The 19,843-nt window shown below is 37.0% G+C and overlaps 3 protein-coding genes across 7 annotated transcripts in view; 2 read left to right on the top strand and 1 right to left on the bottom strand.

Annotated features, from left to right (window-relative positions):
- The window catches only part of LOC144060630 (dedicator of cytokinesis protein 9), a 72,015-nt gene extending 64,503 nt beyond the window's left edge, over positions 1-7,512 (top strand). For all 5 annotated transcript variants that reach the window (XM_077580348.1, XM_077580346.1, XM_077580344.1 and 2 more), the window contains exons 48-53: positions 878-1,024; positions 1,471-1,681; positions 2,022-2,212; positions 3,610-3,710; positions 3,796-3,934; positions 6,714-7,512. In XM_077580348.1, coding sequence (XP_077436474.1) covers positions 878-1,024; positions 1,471-1,681; positions 2,022-2,212; positions 3,610-3,710; positions 3,796-3,934; positions 6,714-6,839 — 915 coding nt within the window. In that variant the 3' untranslated portion in view covers positions 6,840-7,512. The remainder of the gene's footprint in view (positions 1-877; positions 1,025-1,470; positions 1,682-2,021; positions 2,213-3,609; positions 3,711-3,795; positions 3,935-6,713) is intronic.
- Positions 7,513-7,592: 80 nt separating this feature from the next.
- On the top strand, positions 7,593-19,285 carry slc15a1a (solute carrier family 15 member 1a). The gene is made up of 23 exons (XM_077580350.1): positions 7,593-7,746; positions 7,817-7,860; positions 9,830-9,917; positions 10,032-10,173; positions 11,166-11,285; positions 11,370-11,469; positions 11,950-12,040; positions 13,001-13,084; positions 13,282-13,364; positions 13,470-13,556; positions 13,693-13,782; positions 13,861-13,905; positions 13,975-14,007; positions 14,732-14,820; positions 15,151-15,232; positions 15,879-15,998; positions 16,332-16,478; positions 16,558-16,604; positions 17,748-17,855; positions 17,937-18,048; positions 18,128-18,265; positions 18,654-18,761; positions 18,863-19,285. Exons 1-23 carry the CDS (start codon positions 7,740-7,742, stop codon positions 19,079-19,081), a joined length of 2,184 nt encoding a protein of 727 aa, XP_077436476.1. The 5' UTR covers positions 7,593-7,739; the 3' UTR covers positions 19,082-19,285.
- sdhaf3 (succinate dehydrogenase complex assembly factor 3) lies at positions 8,336-9,123 on the bottom strand. Its single transcript, XM_077580352.1, has 2 exons — positions 9,033-9,123; positions 8,336-8,948 (listed from the first exon to the last, which is right to left on the bottom strand). The coding sequence occupies exon 2, from the start codon at positions 8,935-8,937 to the stop codon at positions 8,566-8,568; it is 372 nt and encodes a 123-aa protein (XP_077436478.1). The 5' UTR covers positions 8,938-8,948; positions 9,033-9,123; the 3' UTR covers positions 8,336-8,565.
- Positions 19,286-19,843: the final 558 nt, after the last annotated feature.

Raw genomic sequence — 19,843 nt, 5'->3', positions numbered from 1 at the left:
TGGAGAACCCAAGAACCCCTTTCTTCTTTGGAAAATGATGAATTATACATTAAATGACTGCTATAAATTCACTGAACACCAAAATACATGTTTTTTCAATTTTAACGCTTTTTTTTAACTAGCTCAGAGTTGCTAATTTATCAAAATATATATATATATATATATATATAACATACTCCTAGGCATTCTGTAACATGATATGAAATAGATTAACAAAAAAAAAAAACACAATTTTACCATCTGATGGTTTGCTGAGAAGATGGTTTTGTTTGGATTGATTTCCAGCTCAACAAAACAGCATGTTGCCAGCCATCTTGTCACCACAACTCATGTAAGGGCAATATTCATCCACTAGATGGCCCCATGCAGGGGTCAGAAGTGGCACTGAGGACTTTTGAAGTTAAATTTGTAAAAAAAAAAAATGGTCTTTGTTATTTGAGTAGCAGAATTTATAGGGGCCTAATTTGACCCCGTGGGTTGTCCAGGGTTAAAAAACACCATGGGAGCAACGTCATCTGAAGGTGCTTTTCTATTGGCTGCTGCTAGATGATGTCACTTTTGTGTGACACACTTTCAAATGTCCTTATTGCGGTTAAAGACTAAAACAAAGGACATTTTTGTTATAATTATAGTTAGTTTTGTAAACATAAAATGTAGTTTCAATTAGTTTTTTTTTTTTTTTTAAAGCATTTTCGTTTTTATTTCATTTCGTTAACGAACGTGTTTTTTTAATTTTAGTTTTAGATTTTTCGTTAGTTTTAACTAAAATAATCTTGGTGGCAGCTCATTTGAGTGGGTTGATAGATTTTTTAGTTTTTTTGTATGTTTCATTCATATGTGTGTATCTACCTCAACCGTGTGTTATGTATCTTCTTAGGGCTTCTTTGAGGATGAAGACGGGAAGGAATATATCTACAAAGAACCCAAATTCACACCGTTGTCCGAGATATCTCAGAGGCTGCTCAAGTTGTACTCGGACAAGTTTGGCCAAGAGAATGTGAAGATTATTCAAGACTCTGGAAAGGTATTTCCTTGTTTTTAACTCTTTGACTGCCAGACGTTTTCAGAAAAGGGATGCCGTGGGTGCCAGCCGATTTAAGCATTTTGACTGATCTTTCAAGGTCCACAGAAAAGTATGTGTTTGGACTATGGAAACACACATACTACCAAATGAAAGATTGGACTCTCATCTTTCATCAGAAAAAAAAGTTTGTTTCTACCTTATTCCGTTTTTCAGTAATCAACAATAGAAAATGGTTAGTTTCACCTCTGTTTTGAAACAAACGTCTTTTAACATCTTTGGCACTCCTCCATAGGATTTTACTAAACGTTATTTAACGTTTTTGGCAGTCAAAGAGTTAACAGCCTGTGTGTTTTTTTTTTGCCATCCAGTCATGATGGACATTATAAGTCATAATTAAATTTATAACTAGCATAAGACTCAACAGTGAAAAATGTTGTCTTCTACAGATCAACCCCAAAGACCTGGATTCTAAATATGCATACATACAAGTGACGCACGTGACGCCCGACTTGGAGGACAAGGAACTGGCGGACCGGAAGACGGATTTTGAAAAAAGCCACAACATTCGTCGCTTTGTGTTTGAGATGCCGTTCACCGTGTCGGGCAAAAAGCAAGGCGGTGTGGAGGAGCAGTGCAAACGCAGAACTATTCTAACCAGTACGTAACAACCGAGCCCCCCATGAACCTCTCGACATCCTGTTTTTTTTTTTTTTTTTTGTAATTTATGGTACGCTTCTGTTAGCTTTCTCGACTACAATAAGCAGTTGTCACATGTCGTTCACACATGCGTGAAAGATCGAGATTAGATCCCGAACGTGTCAGCTTGTTTCCTCAAGGACTTGCCGTAAGGCGCAATCACACTTTTTTATTTCTTTATGGCACAACAAATCCAAAAGTTCTTCAGATTCTTATCTTTGCTGTCAGTCTCTGTTGGGCAGACACGTCATCCGACACCTCTCACGTTCTGCCTCCCCCGCCCCCTCCTCCTTCCCCACAGCAACACACCGCTTCCCCTACGTGAAGAAACGTATCGCCGTCATGTACCAGCAACACAATGACCTCAGCCCCATCGAGGTGGCCATCGACGAGATGAACAAGAAGGTGTCCGATATCAATCAGCTGTGCTCCTCCAACGAGGTGGACATGATTCGACTGCAGCTCGAACTGCAGGGAAGCGTCAGCGTCCAGGTCAGGACACCAAAAACCTCCGCCAAGGCTTAAACATTTGTCAGCATTTGTTTCATACGCAAGGTGCTTCGTATCATTTTAAATATTTTTTTTTTTGTAAACAAAACAGTTAGTAAAGCAATCAAACTTTTTACACTCACGGCTGACTTTACTTCTGTTGGCAGCTTATCCCATTTGCATGCAGCATAACAGCTAAATGCTGCTTCACCATGTTTGTTTTGAACTCTGGGCTCTACTAATTGACCTGAGTCTGCAAACCTCTGAATTTGTATACTGTGTGTATATATAGAGTTTCTTGAATGTATTCTGGACCTAAGCCACAGGTGTCAAACTCAAGGCCCGGGGGCCAGATCTGGGCCCGCCGTATCATTTTGTGTGGCCCAGAAACAAATTCCAATCCAATTTTTCACATAAATTGAAAAATAGTTCAACAGTTATAATGGCCCTCCAAGGGGAAATGTAACTAACTAACTACGATGTGGTCTGCGACAAAAATGAGTTAGAAACTGTGTCCTAAGCCATTCTTTTTTTTTTCTTTTTTTTTTTATAAGACCGGTAGTAAAACTAGTGCCCCGTCTATCACCGGTAAACCAGACTCACCTGTGATGGGTGAAAATCCACAATAGATGGACCACAGAATATATTGACATTTTTTTGTGTTTAGAGGTTTGGCCCATTTTTATTATTTTTTTGAAGCGATAACCGAAAAATCTGAAAACATAAATGCTAATTCGCATAGACTTGACTGTATACCGAATTAGGATTAATAGGTTTGTTTTTTTCCCCTAAATTTGTAAAGTACTTCCCGCCCTAAGATGCATTGGATTTAAAATTATTTCCGAAGTAATGTTTATTTATAACAATACTCTCAACATGGGATGATTTTTTTTTTTTTTTCAATATAGTTCCATTTTGAAAATATCCATCCATGCGTTTTCTCTAGCGCTTCATCCTCAGGGTAAACCAGACTCACCTGTGATGGGTGAAAATCCACAATAGATGGACCACAGAATATATTGACATTTTCTTGTGTTTAGAGGTTTGGCCCTTTTTTATTATTTTTTTGAAGCGATAACCTAAAAATCTGAAAACATAAATGCTAATTCGCATAGACTTGACTGTATACCGAATTAGGATTAATAGGTTTGTTTTTTTCCCCTAAATTTGTAAAGTACTTCCCGCCCTAAAATGCATTGGATTTAAAATTATATCCGAAGTAATGTTTATTTATAACAATACTCTCAACATGGGATGATTTTTATTATTTTTTTCAATATAGTTCCATTTTTAAAATATCCATCCATGCGTTTTCTCTAGCGCTTCATCCTCAGGGTCACAGGTCACACAACCAAAATCAAAGTCACCTTTATCACATTATACGTCTCATTTCTGTGCAGATGAATGCCGGACCGCTGGCGTACGCTCGCGCATTTCTGGACGACGCCGGTGCCAAGAAGTATCCGGATAACAAGGTCAAACAGCTGAAAGAGATCTTCAGGTGAGATTCCTCCCGACAGATGTTAACCTTTAGTCTCGGTCACGCTCCTTTAACGCATCCCCGACGCTGTCGCCGCGGCACGCAGGCATTTCGTCGAAGCGTGCGGCCACGGCTTGGGGATCAACGAGCGGCTCATTAAGGAGGACCAGCAGGAGTATCACGACGAGATGAAGGCCAGTTACAGAGACCTGGCCAGAGAGCTTTCCATCATCATGCGCGAGCAGGTGAGTGGCAGTTTTTGTTAACAAAATAAGACGGAATGTAACATGACATGCATGTTGATAACACAACTTTCTGTTTTTTTTTTTGTTTGTTTTTTTTGGTGCTGACATGAGCAGATCGGATGGTAATGATCATCTTAAATGTTGTTGTTGATTGGTCAAGCCAGATGAGTGCTCTTACGTTCACCTAAGCAGCTTTACATTCCAATTACTGTATGTGGATTTTGGTTATAAATTAGAAATTCTTCTCAATTGGGTTTACTGATCATAACACGGCTCATTCTCTTAGCCTTGATAGCAAAGTTCTCTCTTCACATACACGCTTATCTTCACATGGATGGCTGCAATAAATGAACTCGGTTATCCTCTCACATGCCCCGCCCACCTTCTTTTTTTTATGAATGTGACAACTGGCTTGATCAATAGCACTTTTTATTGAGTGTGAATACATACTCGCATGCCTCTTTCTGATACATTGCTATGTGTCTGTACATACTTTTCATCGGTGTGTTTATACAGTATGAAGTACGTCGATATCGTCTTGTTAGATGTGCGGATTGTTGAGCATTCATGTGTCCATATACAGTAGAACCTCGGAACAATTTTCCCCCTAAAGGAAATGTCGCAATGTTACAGTGTGTTGGAAAAGCCATTGTGCACATGTGTCAACGTTTGTTTTTTTTTTGCCATGTCATCGCCCTTGCGATTTTGTGCGTACGTGTGTTGTTGTTGTTTTTCATCACTTATGGGCTACCACAGCTCAGCCTCATGACAGCTTTCACGAAACGTAATTCTAAAGTGAGTGGAGTCCCAGGCTTTTTCAAAACTTGCCGTGAAGAAAAGATTGGCAACGAGAACAGACAATTTCAAGAAAATCAGAAGCTGGATTTTTTTTGTTGTTGTTTGTTCAAAGCGTGCACAGAGAAATATGCGGTGCTCATGAAATGAACTATTACAAAAGATTGAGAAGTTGAAATAGTTGTACATTCACTGCCATTGACGGCTATAGACGTCAAAAATTTATTTGAACTATTTCTATTAGTTTAACATTTTTTTTCACTTTTTTTAACAAGAGTATGAAAACCTAGGGAAAAAAATATTGTACATTTAGACCAGATATAAAAAAAAAATATTAATCACGAGTTAACTATTGAAGTCATGCGATTAATTACAATCGCCTGATGCCCTAATTTTTAATATTTTTTTCTTTTTTTGAAAAAGATTTTTTTTTCTTTTTGAAAAAAAATATTACAGCTCAGCCTCATGACAGCTTTCGCGAAACGTAATTCTAAAGTGACAGCGAGTGGAGTCCCAGGCTTTTTCAAAACTTGCCGTGAAGAAAAGATTGGCAACGAGAACAGACAATTTCAAGAAAATCAGAAGCTGGATTTTTTTTTTTTTTTTTTGTCGAGCACAGAGGGTACCCCAAAGCGTGCACAGAGAAATATGCGGTGCTCATGAAATGAACTATTACAAAAGATTGAGAAGTTGAAATAGTTGTACATTCACTGCCATTGACGGCTATAGACGTCAAAAATTCATTTGAACTATTTCTATTAGTTTAACATTTTTTTCACTTTTTTTAACAAGAGTATGAAAACCTAGGGAAAAAAATATTGTACATTTAGACCAGATATAAAAATAATAATAATAATCACGAGTTGACTATTGAAGTCATGCGATTAATTACAATCGCCTGACGCCCTAATTTTTAATAATCTTTTCTTTTTTTGAAAAAGATTTTTTTTCTTTTTGAAAAAAAATATTACAGCTCAGCCTCATGACAGCTTTCGCGAAACGTAATTCTAAAGTGACAGCGAGTGGAGTCCCAGTCTTTTTCAAAACTTGCCGTGAAGAAAAGATTGGCAACGAGAACAGACAATTTCAAGAAAATCAGAAGCTGGATTTTTATTTTATTTTTATTTTTTTTTGTCGAGCACAGGGGGTACCCCAAAGTGTGCACAGAGAAATATGCGGTGCTCATGAAATGAACTATTACAAAAGATTGAGAAGTTGAAATAGTTGTACATTCACTGCCATTGACGGCTATAGACGTCAAAAATTCATTTGAATTATTTCTATTAGTTTAACATTTTTTTTCCACTTTTTTTAACAAGAGTGTGAAAACCTAGGGAAAAAAATATTGTACATTTAGACCAGATATAAAAAAAAAATTATTAATCACGAGTTAACTATTGAAGTCATGCGATTAATTACAATCGCCCGACGCCCTAATTTTTAATAATCTTTTCTTTTTTTGAAAAAGATTTTTTTTCTTTTTGAAAAAAATATTATTTAAAAAGAAAAGAAAAGATGATTAAAAATTAGGTCGTCAGGCGATTCCAATTTTTTATTGTAACTAATCGCGTGACTTCAATAGTTAACTCTTGATTAATCACAAATTTTATATCTGGTCTAAATGTACAATAATTTTTTTCCTAGGTTTTCATACTCTTGTTAACAAAAGTGGGGGGAAAAAATGTTAAACTAATAGAAATAGTTCAAATGAATTTTTGACGTCTATAGCCGTCAATGGTAGTGAATGAGTTAAAAAAAAATAAAATACTTGAACTCTATTTTTAATTTAATCTTTGAGCATCTATCTCCAGTGGCCCCGACACAAACTGAGTTTGAGACCCCTGCCTTAACTCAATAAAAATGAATCAGGTATGTGTTAAGTCACCTTGGTGAAGCAGTACGAGCGTATTCTATGCTGGAATAGATTTCATTGGGGAGAGTTGATTTAAGTGATCTGAGTTGCGCTTTTGACTTTGCCTTCCAGATCAACACGGTGTACGACGGCATCAAAAGCGCTCTTCCCGACTCGCTTCACATCTTCAACGCCATCAGTGGCACGCCAACGGGAGCCACCATCCAGGGCGTCCCCAGCTCTTCTTCTGTGGTATGAAGAGACGGAAAGCAGTCAGGCGTGACACCGGGGACCTCCCGCAGGAGCAAACTGAACAGTGGTCGCCGCTCACTTCCTGTGATTCTTGAGCGGTTCGTGAGGTCATTTCTGTTCCTGGATGCTTCATATGCATGCCCTCATTTTGATAAATCACGTTGTGTTTTTATGTACAGTACACTTTTATAATTTACTTTATTGACGTATACGTGAGCAGCATACATGTACATGATGTTATATTTCTACAATTTTAGCCTCCTGTATGTTAGCCAATATCAAATTGCCTCACTGGCTTGGGAAGGTTTTCGACTATTTAAAGCCATTGCATCAAAAAAGAAAGAAAAAAGATGGGTAGACGGAGTTGTTTGTTTGTGTGTATATATGAAAAGAAAAAAGGAGCGTGTGCAATATTTGCAAAGGATTTTACTGTGTGGAGCTTATACACTGTACAGATGTTTTTCACCTTCATGCCAAAGCGAGGAGGGGGTGGAACCTGACACTGCGCCTACAAAAGGGTTCATTTGAAGCTTTTACCATTTTAGTGTTCATCCAATTTAAATTGTCTTTTATATTTGGGTAGCAGTGAGGGTTTTTTTTATTTTTATTTGTATTTAACAAATCACAGTTCTGCTGTAAGCCGCTTTCCTTTAAATAAAATACACTAATTTCTCTGCAACTTGTGTTTTCTTTCCGGTTGGCTCAAGTTGTTTTGTTAGGAACGGTTTTATGGAGGCGTCAGGGACTCTGTATCTGTTATATTATATCGTGATCCCGCCCACCATAAAAGCAACAAGTCAGCAGGATGGGAGGATGTGCGAATGTCTAGTAAGCATTATCAACGACTAGGAAACATCGTGGTAACTCGAGAGTGAATGGTCTCCCAATTGGAAACAATTTGTTGACATGGCAGGTAAGGTTGGTTGTAATTCATTGTTATTCGATATCACCCATAAGTCTGACTGAATGTGTACATGTTTTAGGCACAGATTTCAAGGATCCAGAAAAGGGGAAGAGGAAAGGGAAGGTAAAGCATTTATTACACCATGTTGATACATGATGAAAAATTGGAGTGAAGTATTGTTTAAATTGATATTCACCGCACTGAGGCCACTAAAAATGTAACAAGCCAAGTTAAGATAAAATTCCCAAGATATTTAAAAAGCTACTTCAGTCGAATTAACACAAAAAGAAACACTACTTTTTAAAAAATTAACTTGATTTTTTTTTTTTCCCACAGTTGTAAAATTTTGCACTGCACTAGCGCTATTAGTGTAAGTAAATATAAAGAAATTAATTTTATAATTGCAAATGTGGTCATTATTCTCCTGTTAAATTTAGCTTTGTTCAGTTGTCAAATTAACGTTTATTTACATAGCTAATTTCCATAGAGAATATTTTTTGGGCTACACTGCCACCTTCTATGTTGGCTCTATTTGCCATTTCATATGTTGTAATAATAAAGCTGTACACGGAAGAAACGGCTCTACACCTGAGCCCCATTGGTCGTTAATCATTTAATAGAAGGCACAACAAAAGATGAGTCAAGTCAGAAGTGAGGTAGCAAAGTCAGGAGATAAGGCTCAAAGCACCATTCATTTTCAGAGATGCAGAACAAATACATTAGGAAAAGGGTTGTGCCATGGCTACTTATTTTTAGAACGATATAATTTTTGTGAAAGGCAATAATCATAACATGACCAGAACGGACTCAAATTCAGGGCTTGCTGCTTCATTTGTTGTCCTCCTGAATATTAAACTGATTATTAGGTTTGGTGGATTCAAGCAGGAGCTCGTACAGTTGTCCTATCTGATCATCTTGGAAGTCTTTCAGTTTCTCCTCAGGCATGTTGATGCCGAATTTCAGAGAGCCGTTTTTGTCCCTTACTGATTTCAGAACCTGCGACTGCATAGTGTCCTTGTAGTTCTCCCATTCACTCATGAAGCTTGTCACTTCTTCCGGCGAAGCGTTTTTGTGTCTTCTGAACTCGTCTTTCACGTAGCTGTCGCCGAGGGCTCTCAAATGGATCGGCAGAAAACGATGCAGGACGAGAATCCTCTTGTACAACGAACACACTTTAGAAGCCTGGGCGCTGGTAGCCATGATTGATATACCTGAGAAAGATCATAAAGATTATTTTTTTTATCCATGCTCACAGCTTGTCAAATGTAAAATCCATGGGTAAGAAGGATAGTTACTTTAAACGTCCTTGTTTATCCCGGGTGACCGACGTTACGCTGCTTCTTCATTCAGCCATTTTGAACCACGCACAGAGACGTCAAATCTCGCGATACTATATACCGTTGTACGGAATGTTGTAAGCACAAAAAAATAGTAATATAAGAAAGTAACCCACGTTTTTCTTTTTAAACGAATTCTAATATGGCTCATTGGAAGAAGGACATCTGTCTCTTTGCTAAATCTTTAAGGTTTATGGATCAGAAATATGGCTATGCTTTTGAAGTTTTTTAAAAACTAAATATATTTTTCATTTTAATCCTGACGTGTCTGAGTAAACAGGAGGATGCTTTTTTTGTGCTTGATTTATCATCTCACAACATATATACATCATCATGGAAAAAGATTTCTGTAGGTGTAGAAAGCAGGGTTAAAGGTTAATTCACATTCAATAATCTGCAGCAAAGACTAAAGGCTGATCATGAAGATCCTGTTATCACACTTTTGCTTTCACCCCAGTTTAGCAACACTTTAGTTTCTCGCATCAGATGAGTTTTCAGTTTGACTCATCAAAAAATAAATAAAAAGGCAGAGGCAGAGCTTGTCTTGTCTTGTCAGTCTTCATGTTGTGCAAACAAACTGGAGTTTGAAGGGTTAGGAGGTAAACACGAGTAGATAATCCTAATGACCAGAACTGATGTTAGTTTAAGGGTTTGTGCAGTGAAAGAAGCCACACACAAAAAAATTAACCTGAAAGGAGACAGAACAGGGCTCGATGGTTAAGATGCATGTGATTGTTCCTTCTGCATTTTCGCAGGACATAACAGTATGTGGCTACCCGCTCAGCATATTTTTCATTGTGGTGAACGAGTTCTGTGAGAGGTTCTCCTACTATGGCATGCGAGGTGAGAATAGATTGATTGCGCATGTGACCAAACACATGAGCCGCACATCCACGATTGATTAAACATTTGGGGAAATTGATGAAATTATTGTTGACTTTGCCTGCTTGTCCACAGCCGTCCTGGTGCTGTACTTTAGGTACTTCCTACAATGGGACGATGACATGGCCACATCTATCTACCACACTTTTGTCGCCCTGTGCTACCTCACCCCTATTCTGGGCGCCATCGTGGCCGACTCCTGGCTGGGGAAATTTAAGTGAGTGGCTGCCGCGGGCTCTGTTGACTTACATGTCACGTCTTTTAAGTCTTGACATACAGTGGTTGAGTATGAAAAAAATATTAATTTTTGCAAACTATAAAAAATTTTTTTTTAATATATTTTAATTTGAAAGTAAATATACAACTTTATCTCAATATTTTGAAAAATCATGTAATTGAATTATATTTATTATATATATTCACAACACGCAAAGTGGAATATTTAGTGGTTTTATTTCTTATATTGATGAGCATAGATCAAAGCTAACAATAACCTCAAATTTGCTAAGAAATTAGAAACATACTTAAAAAAAAATCAGATTTTTATGTAGAAATTAGGTATTTAATTAAACTTGAGATATTATGTATAAGGAATCTGTATAATGTGAGTTTTACTTTTTGAATCGAACTGTTTAATTAAAATTAATAATAATAATAAATAAATAAAATAATAATAATTGTTATTCTTGTTTGGTTGCACCTATAGATTTTACATAAATTGCTTTCCATGACAACCACAAAATATATATACATATATTTAAATTGCCAATATTTACTTTATTTTAAATTTTTGAAATGTGCATTAAAAGAAAGGCAGGTTAGTTTGGAAACGATTATTTTGTTTGTTTGTTTTAATTATTATTTGTACAGTGCACCATTAAAGGCTTTATCCAAGGAACCAATGGAAAAATCGGATTTTTAGCTGATTTATCAATATTGGAGCAAATGTTACTTTAAAAAAAAAAAACACGAAAAAAACGTGGTGAAAATGAAAACGACCATGTTGCCAAAATACAGCTTTGGCTGCGTCACTAAATATTAATTTTAATGCAAGAAGAGCATTCATAAATAATGGACATTTCTTTCGTTATATATAGTTATAGCTTTTTTCATTTTTATCATAACTTTTTTTTAACGTATTGGTCCTGAGAAATGACACATTTACAGTATATATTTGTACATAATTGTGTTTGTACCTCCCTGCCCCAGAACCATCATCTACCTGTCCATCGTCTACGCACTGGGTCAGGTGGCCATGGCTGTCAGCGCAATCCACGACATCACCGACACCGACAGGGACGGGACGCCCGACGACATGACCTTTCACGTGTGGGTTTCTGTCCAATGATTTTAAATCCGAAATGTGGAAGGTGATGATGGCCTGATTTTAACAGTGCTTTTGTTGACATCCAGCATAATGTCAATGGTGGGCCTCTTCCTTATTGCTCTGGGAACTGGGGGCATCAAACCTTGCGTGGCTGCCTTTGGTGGGGACCAGTTTAGTGACCACCAGGTGAGTAACAAGCAAAAAAAAAAAAAAAAAAAAGATAGCTGAATGTAGTCGTAATTAGTAGGATTCCTCCACTTGTTTCTTTAACAAGCTAGCCCTATGTTGGGGTAATGCGAGACAATAACACCTGAAGTGTCTTAATTAAGTCTATATTATAATTTGCATTGAAGAAAATCCCACTTCACGTGGTTAGCATGTTGGAAATTCAAGTGCTTTTATTGTAGTTTTTAGTGCTTATTTGACTAATGTGTCAACCTGATAAACAAAACCTGTTTGAGTATTAGCATTATGTGTTTAATGTAATTAGATGTTAAATACATTTTTAAAGTTTGTTTGTTTGTTTGTTGTACAAGTACTGTACTGTATACAACTACAAATTGTAACATTAGCATAAATGCTAATGCTAACGTGATATTATAGTGGTATCCCGTCCTAAAAACTGAATACCATACGTTTTTAACACTATCCCATTGCTATGTGCAGGAAAAGCAGAGAAGTACGTTTTTCTCTGTGTTTTACTTGTGCATCAATGGAGGCAGCCTCCTGTCAACCATTATCACTCCCATCCTGAGAGGTAAGAGAAAGTTGACCACAAAGATGCAATATCATAACATTTTGAGGTTGGAAATGCTAACGTTATGCTAACACAGTCATCATTAGAGTAATTACGTATGAAAAACACTTGTAGGCCAATATGCTAGCATTTTGAGGGTGAAAAGGCTAACGCTATGCTAACAAAGTCATGAAAAACACTTGGGAGGTCAATATGATAACAATTTGAGGTCGGAAATGCTAATGCTGTGCTAACAAAGTCATGAAAAACACTTGGGAGGCCAATATGATAAGATTTTGAGGTTGAGAATGCTACTGTTACGCTAACACAGCCATGAAAAACACTTAGGCTAATATAACTTTTTGTGGTGGTAAATGCTAACGCTATGCTAACACAGTCATGAAAAACACTTGGAAGCCAATATGCTAACATTTTGAGGTTGAAAATGCTAACGCTATGCTATCACAGTCATTGAAAACACTTTGAGGCCAATTCCGTTAACATTTTGAGGTTGAAAATGCTACTGTTACGCTAACACAGCCATGAAAAACACTTAGGCTAATATAACATTTTGAGGTGGTAAATGCTAACGCTATGCTAACACATTCATGAAAAACACTTGGAGGCCAATATGCTAACATTCTTAGGTTGCAAATGCTAACGCTATGCTAACACATTCATGAAAAACACTTGGAGGCCAATATGCTAACATTCTTAGGTTGCAAATGCTAACGCTATGCTAACACAGTCATTGAAAACACTTGGAGGCCAATTTGCTAACATTTTGAGGTTGAAAATGTTAATGTTACGCTAACACAGCTATAAAAAAACACTCAGGATAATATAACATTTTGAAGTGGTAAATGCTAACGCTATGCTAACACACTCATGAAAAACACTCTTAATATAAAAGAATCCAAATGAAAACTGAATATTGCCCATGATGAGATGTTCATATTTGTTTGCGTGTGTTCGTGGCAGCTCAAGAATGCGGCATCCACACCAAGCAGAGCTGCTATCCCCTTGCTTTTGGAGTCCCTGCTGCGCTCATGATGGTCGCACTTGGTATGTACTATATAATCTCTATATAATCTTAAACTTTACAGTACTGGCATTGCATCAAACCCTCACTTTAAAATGAAACGTCTGAATCAATACGTATCAAAACAGTATTTTATTGGAAAGCTGCACACCCCTAATGTATATATAGACATACAGACATGACGATAAACTGATAATAATTTGTGCCGTCCCAAACGCAGTGGTGTTCATCGCCGGCAGTGGCATGTACTACAAAGCAGAGCCCGAAGGAAACATTATGATGGATGTTTCCAAATGCATCGGTGTAAGTCTGTTTGTTTGTTTTCATCCATCTGCATCTGTTTTGTTGTTCTTCTTCAAGTTGTCCCTGCCATCATGACAATTTTCGTTTTGTTTTATTCACTCTCAGTTTGCCATTCGAAATCGCTACAGGCACAGAAGCAGCAGATTCCCCAAGAGGCAGCACTGGATGGACTGGGCGGAGGAGAAGTATGATGTAAGTTTGGCTTCAATTCACCTTATCAGCATTGTCATAACGAAGTGCTTATTTAAAAAAAATTAAAAAAAATTAAAAAAAATTCTTAGCAGCAGTGATTGATTTGAGTCTGCGATTCTTACGTCCTGCCTTGTAGAAACTGCTCATCGCCCAAATCAAAATGGTGCTGAAGGTTCTCTTCCTGTACATTCCACTTCCAATGTTTTGGACTCTGTTTGACCAGAAGGTATTTCAAAGTACTTCACATCTTTCGCTATTTCATCCAATGGGGTGTGGCCTTCCAAACACTTCTCTTGTCTTTCAGGGTTCCAGGTGGACTTTGCAGGCCACAACCATGGATGGACACTTTGTAAGTTAAGAACAGTTTTAAATACTGAGGCAATATGTGAGCGCACTATTAAGCTGTGTGTGTCTGCAGGGATCTCTCGTCATCCAGCCTGATCAAATGCAGGTAAGCTTAAGTCTAAGACATGTTTAACTCATTTACTGCCATTGACGGCTATAGATGTCAAAAATTCATTTGAACTATTTCTATTAGTTTAACATTTTTTCCCACTTTTGTTAACAAGAGTATGAAAACCTAGGGGGGAAAAATATTGTACATTTAGACCCGATATAAAATTTGTGATTAATCACAAGTTAACTTTTGAAGTCATGCGATTAATTACAATTAAAAAATGGAATCGCCTGACGCCCTAATTTTTAATATTTTTTTAATTTTTGAAAAAAGATTATTTAAAAAAAAAAAGATTATTAAAAATTAGGTCGACAATAGTTAACTTATGATTAATCACAATTTTTATATCTGGTCTAAATGTACAATATTTTTTCTAATTTTTAATAATCTTCTCTTTTTTGAAAAAAGATTATTTAAAAAAAGAAAAGAAAAGATTATTAAAAATTAGGTCGTCAGGCTATGGAATTTTTAAATTGTAATTAATCACATGACTTCAATAGGTAACTCATGATTAATCACACATTTTATATCTGTTCTAAATGTACAATAAAAACTTTTTTTCTAGGTTTTCATACTCTTGTTAACAAAAGTGGAAAAAAATGTTAAACTAATAGAAATAGTTAAAAATAATTTTTGACGTCTAAAGCCGTCAATGGCAGTGAATGAATCGATGTGTGTGTGTTGCACTGGCCTCACTCTCACTGTGTCATTTTGAAAGACTGTCAACCCGGTGCTGATTTTGACCCTGGTGCCCCTCATGGACAGCGTTATCTACCCTCTTATCAAAAAATGTGGCCTGAACTTCACGTAAGTAACACTAGAGGGTGGCAGAAGGTTTGCGGAGGTCTTCCTGGTTACAGAACAGCAAATTGTGTAAAAAGTGCTGGAAAATTAAACAATTAGACATTCATAGGTTTAGAAAAGGCTGTCAAGGTTGTAATTCATTTTAGCTTCGTCCTGAAATGTATATATTATTAATATGTTGTCCTTGGCCTGACTTAGTGGCCTTTACAAATACGTTTTTATAAGAATATCAAATAACAGTGCATATATTTTGTGAAATATTCATGTAAAAAAGTATTTATTGTTGATATAAGCAATAAACTTGAGTTGTCGTAATGGTATTTGTTTCATTAGGCCTCTAAAAAGAATGACCGTGGGGATGTTTCTGGCAGCGTTGGCTTTCGTCTGCGCTGCTCTGGTTCAAGTTGAAATTGACGTAAGTGGGTGATGAATTATTGCGTGCTGACTAGGGGTGTGCCCAAAAAATCGATTCTCATAAGAATCGCGATTCTCATTTAGTACGATTCAGAATCGGTTTTAAATTTTAATTTAATTGAAATTATTTTATATTGTCTTCCTTTTGTTTGTGTATGCCTTTAGTGGGAGCGCTGTTCACGTTGTACCCGATTTGGCCACTTAGGGGCAGTGTGGTTCCACGCCGTTTGATACACTGTTAAGTTGTAGCCACATTAGAGAGTAGAAGGAAAAAGTCACGATCAAGTTGTTCCAATAAAAGTTTTTGCAGCGTGGAGCCGTTCTTTTGAGTGATAAAAGTGCCGCGAGTAGCGCACTAGTTAGCATTAGCGAGTCAGACTGGAGTAGATTACGATTCCTTGAAAATTGATAAATTGAAGCAAAAATCATTGTCAATCAAATCATTCTTAATCAAAAATCGATTCTGAATCGAATCGCACACCCAAAAATCGGAATCGAATCGTGAGACATTCAAAGATTCCCACCCCTAGTGCTGACGTCGTTTTGTATTTCAATGAGACACTACTCACGTTTTGATCCTCAGAAAAAATGTGTTGCGAAAGTAGCGCAACCAGTAAAATGACCTCTACTTTGTACTTTTGTTGCAGAAAACACTGCCCACATTCCCATCGGCATCACAGAGCCAGATGAAATTATTAAACATGGGGGCGCAGCCACTCACAGTCAAACTGCACGACAACGTGCAGCTGGAACTGCCTCCCAATCAGGTATGCCGTTATCTCTTTAAAACCATGACGCAATACACCCCTCTTTATTAGGAATCACTTTGTTAATTGTGATTCTGACAAATGGGTTGCAAGCAAGTTCCAAGGACATGCTTTTTGAATTTGAATTGAACAGTAAGTCAGCCATCTTGAATTTGAGCCGCCATTTTGAGCACATTCCAGGACTCAAAAACATGTTAGTTTTACACAAAGCTATTATTCTTTTTTTATGAATGGCAGCAGGTAGATAATTGTACTTCAGAGACAGAGCCCCATTCATCCCTGCTTGCATCGTTCTTTAATATTCTTATTGTTATATTTTCATGCGCACGGTAGGCCAGTAAGGAGTACTTGACATTCGGAGAGGAAGAAATCAGTGTGTCCGTAGAGAGCCCCGTAGGAGTGACAAGAACGCTCTTATTAACCAAGGGAGAGCGACAGACGCTTCTGCTTCCTTCGAACGTCTCGCATGAGTGGCTGCTGGTGAGTTTGGATACAATTCAAATAAATCCCGACACTTGTGCGGTGGAGACAATGAACGTTCACTGTGTCCTTCTCTCAGACTGAAGATCTGAAAGCCAAGCCGCAGCAAGGAAATAATGAAATCAGGTAAGTGATCTTCCATCTATTTTCTATAGTGCTATACATACTTGTAATGTCAACATTCACCACTAGATGGCAGATATGGCTTAGCTGTGCTTACACCAGATTTGGAATAATATCCATATAGGCCTACCCCAAAATTAAAAAAAAATAATAACTCATTCACTGCCATTGACATTTTAACTATTTCTATCAGTTTAATGTTTTTTTCCACTTTTTTCTAACAAGAGTATGAAAACCTAGAACTTTTTTTTTTGTACATATAGAACAGATATACAATTTGTGATTAATCGTGAGTTAACTAGTAAAGTCATGTGATTAATTACGATTAAAAAATTTAATCACCTGACACTCCTAATTTTTAATAATCTTTTCTCCCAAAAAAAAAAAATTTAGTAATCTTATTTTTTTCTTTTTTGAAATAAATACTTGTAATGTCAACATTTACCACTAGATGGCATATATGGCTTAGCTGTGCTTACACCAGATTTGGAATAATATCCATATAGGCCTACCCCAAAATTTAAAAAAAAAAAAACCTCATTCACTGCCATTGACTTTTAACTATTTCTATTAGTTTAACGTTTTTTCCACTTTTTTTAACAAGAGTAAAAACCTAGAGTTATTTTTTTTGTACATATAGAACAGATATAAAATAATAATAATTAATCATGAGTTAACTAGTAAAGTCATGCGGTTAATTACGATTAAAAATTTTAATCACCTGACACTGCTAATTTTTGATCTTTTCTTAAAAAAAAATTTTTTTTTTAGTAATCTTATTTTATTTCTTTTTTGAAATAAAAGATTATTAAAAGTTAGGTGCGTCAGGCGATTACCATTTTTATCGTAATTAATCGCATGACTTAACTCACAATTAATCACACATTTTATATCTGTTCTAATACAATATAAAAAAATTCTAGGTTTTCATACTCTTGTTAAAAAAAGTGGGAAAAATGTTAAACTAATAGATATAGTAAAAATGATTTTTTTTCACGTCTATAGCCGTCAATGGCAGTGAATGAGTTAAAATGGTATTTAGGATGTGTTATAGAAGATGGGTGGATATTTGTCAATAGTTCATATTATTCCAATGAATATGTACCAATTGTTTGATCATTCATGTATTCACAACATTTATTTCAGATTTATAAACGGAATGTTAACAGCAGTGAATGTGTCCATTGCTGGAGCAGACGCCACTTTGCTTGAGCCGGAATTATATTCAAACTATTCCAAGATTAAAAATGGAATGTAAGTACAGCACAACTTGCCGGCAATGATCAATTACAACAGTAATAATAATGCAGCTAACATGATTTTTGCAACGATCAGCACCACGTTCACCATAAGGAGCGGTTCGGAGTCATGCGAATACAGCAGGGAGTTTGGATTCGGAAGTTCGTACACTTTCCTCATCCACGGCACGTTCATGTTCGGACCTTCCGTGAGTTTGCTGCGCGCGTCCTGGGGAAAATGTGCTCAAGTTCATTTTCAGTGTTTCATATTTGAATGTCTCTATTTAGTGTCACGAGTCTATTAGTGCGGTGGAAGACATCAAGCCCAACTCTGTTCACATGGCCCTCCAGATCCCGCAGTACTTCTTCATCACAGCTGGCGAAGTCATGTTTTCTGTCACAGGCTTGGCCTTCTCGTACTCGCAGGTAAACGCGCACTCTATTGTACTTTGTATTCATGTCTCATCAATATTGTGCAGTAACTGACCCCTGCCATGAACAGCAAAAATCTGCCTGTAATTGCCCCCCCCCCCCCCCTAAAAAAAGGGCACCAAAGCACTACTTTTCTATTTGAAGGCTTTTCTAATAGAGCTCCTCCTCTCTCTTCAACATAGTTCCTTGATACTAACAAGATGGTGCCAAAGCACTACTTTTCTATTACCAAGGAATTGGCGCCATCTTGTGGCATCTTAGGGCAGAAAGTGCGCAAAGATTGTACTGTACAACATAGCTCTTAAGTCTTTGCACCTTTTCAGCTATTACCTTCATTCTTTATCATGTATTTATGTAGAACTTTTTTTTTTTTTTATCCAAGGCGCCAAGTAACATGAAAGCAGTGCTGCAAGCGGGCTGGTTGTTTACCGTCGCCATCGGCAACTTCATCGTTTTGATCGTGGCCGAGCTTGCCAAGATTCCCAAACAGGTAAAAATAATTAAATAAGCAAATAAAATGTCACACCCAAAAGCTGCATTTGTGCACCATGTGGTGAGATGACGACACATCGATTCCTCTTTGTTTTCAAGTGGGCAGAGTACGTCCTCTTCGCCTCGCTGCTGATCGCCGTGTGTTTCATCTTCTCCATCATGGCGCACTTCTACACCTACATGGATCCTGCGGAAATTGAGGCCAAATTTAAAAAGAACGCGGATGACGACAGAGGCCTCAAACAGAAGATGGACTTCATGAGGGACTCTGATGCGAGCGATGATGAGAAAGATGGAAACAAACAAACTCAAATGTGAAAGAAAAAAAAAGAAGTGTTGAGGCTATGTTGCTAAATGCTTCGGGCGTGTGCGTGCGTGCGCCTGTGAATGTTTACTTCATTTACACAACATTGCGGCACGCAGCTCACTAGACAGGTGTGCCTTCTTGCAATGTATCCAGCACATGACTTTTAAAGTATGCCTTAATTTTGTAAAATAATAAATCATTTTGGGGAATATTGACTGATTGCTAATGAGCAAAGGGAGTGTCTAGTTATTTTGTTTCTTTAAGCCTCCATCCAACAAATCATGTCAAATCTCATCTCAGCAAAGTTCCTATTAGCATCTTAAAACAAGTGTTTTGCTTTTCCTTCTACCATTGATGGTGAAAAGGGAAAAGTGGGATTATAAACATTAACCACCAAATAGGACGTACAATTTACTGCCATGAAGGAAAGCGTGTCACCACCCAGTCCAATATGAGCAATACAATTACAGTTACAGTTAAGAGTTACTTAAAACATTGTCATTTGCCACTGTTTAAATAAAGATTTTATGATGCCAACAGTTTTGAGCCTTGTAAAAAAATTAATTCACTTTACATTTGTTGTTTGGAGGTTCCACAATTTCAGGTGTAAATAACGGACATTGCTTCTGTTAGTGTTTAGGCCCGTAAACAGCATACAACACTTAATGTTCAGTTAGCTATAACTTGATTCAAATTGTGGACTGTTGCTGTATGCGTAGCAAGTCCTTTATCGTTTGGCAATTTAAAAAATATATATTTATTTTTTACTGGTG

This window comes from Vanacampus margaritifer, chromosome 11, assembly GCF_051991255.1.
Source record: "Vanacampus margaritifer isolate UIUO_Vmar chromosome 11, RoL_Vmar_1.0, whole genome shotgun sequence".
NCBI classification, from domain to species: Eukaryota; Metazoa; Chordata; class Actinopteri; order Syngnathiformes; family Syngnathidae; genus Vanacampus; species Vanacampus margaritifer.
Note: the sequence above shows the minus strand (reverse complement) of the source record. Positions and strands in the feature narration are given on the sequence as shown.

Coding starts and splice junctions, on each gene's coding strand:
- slc15a1a (XM_077580350.1), top strand. Junction 13,783..13,860: donor GGACTCTGTTTGACCAGAAG/GTATTTCAAAGT, acceptor CTTGTCTTTCAG/GGTTCCAGGTGGACTTTGCA. Junction 16,605..17,747: donor CAAGGAAATAATGAAATCAG/GTAAGTGATCTT, acceptor CATTTATTTCAG/ATTTATAAACGGAATGTTAA.
- sdhaf3 (XM_077580352.1), bottom strand. CDS start 8,937: ATGGCTACCAGCGCCCAGGCTTCTAAAGTGTGTTCGTTGTACAAGAGG.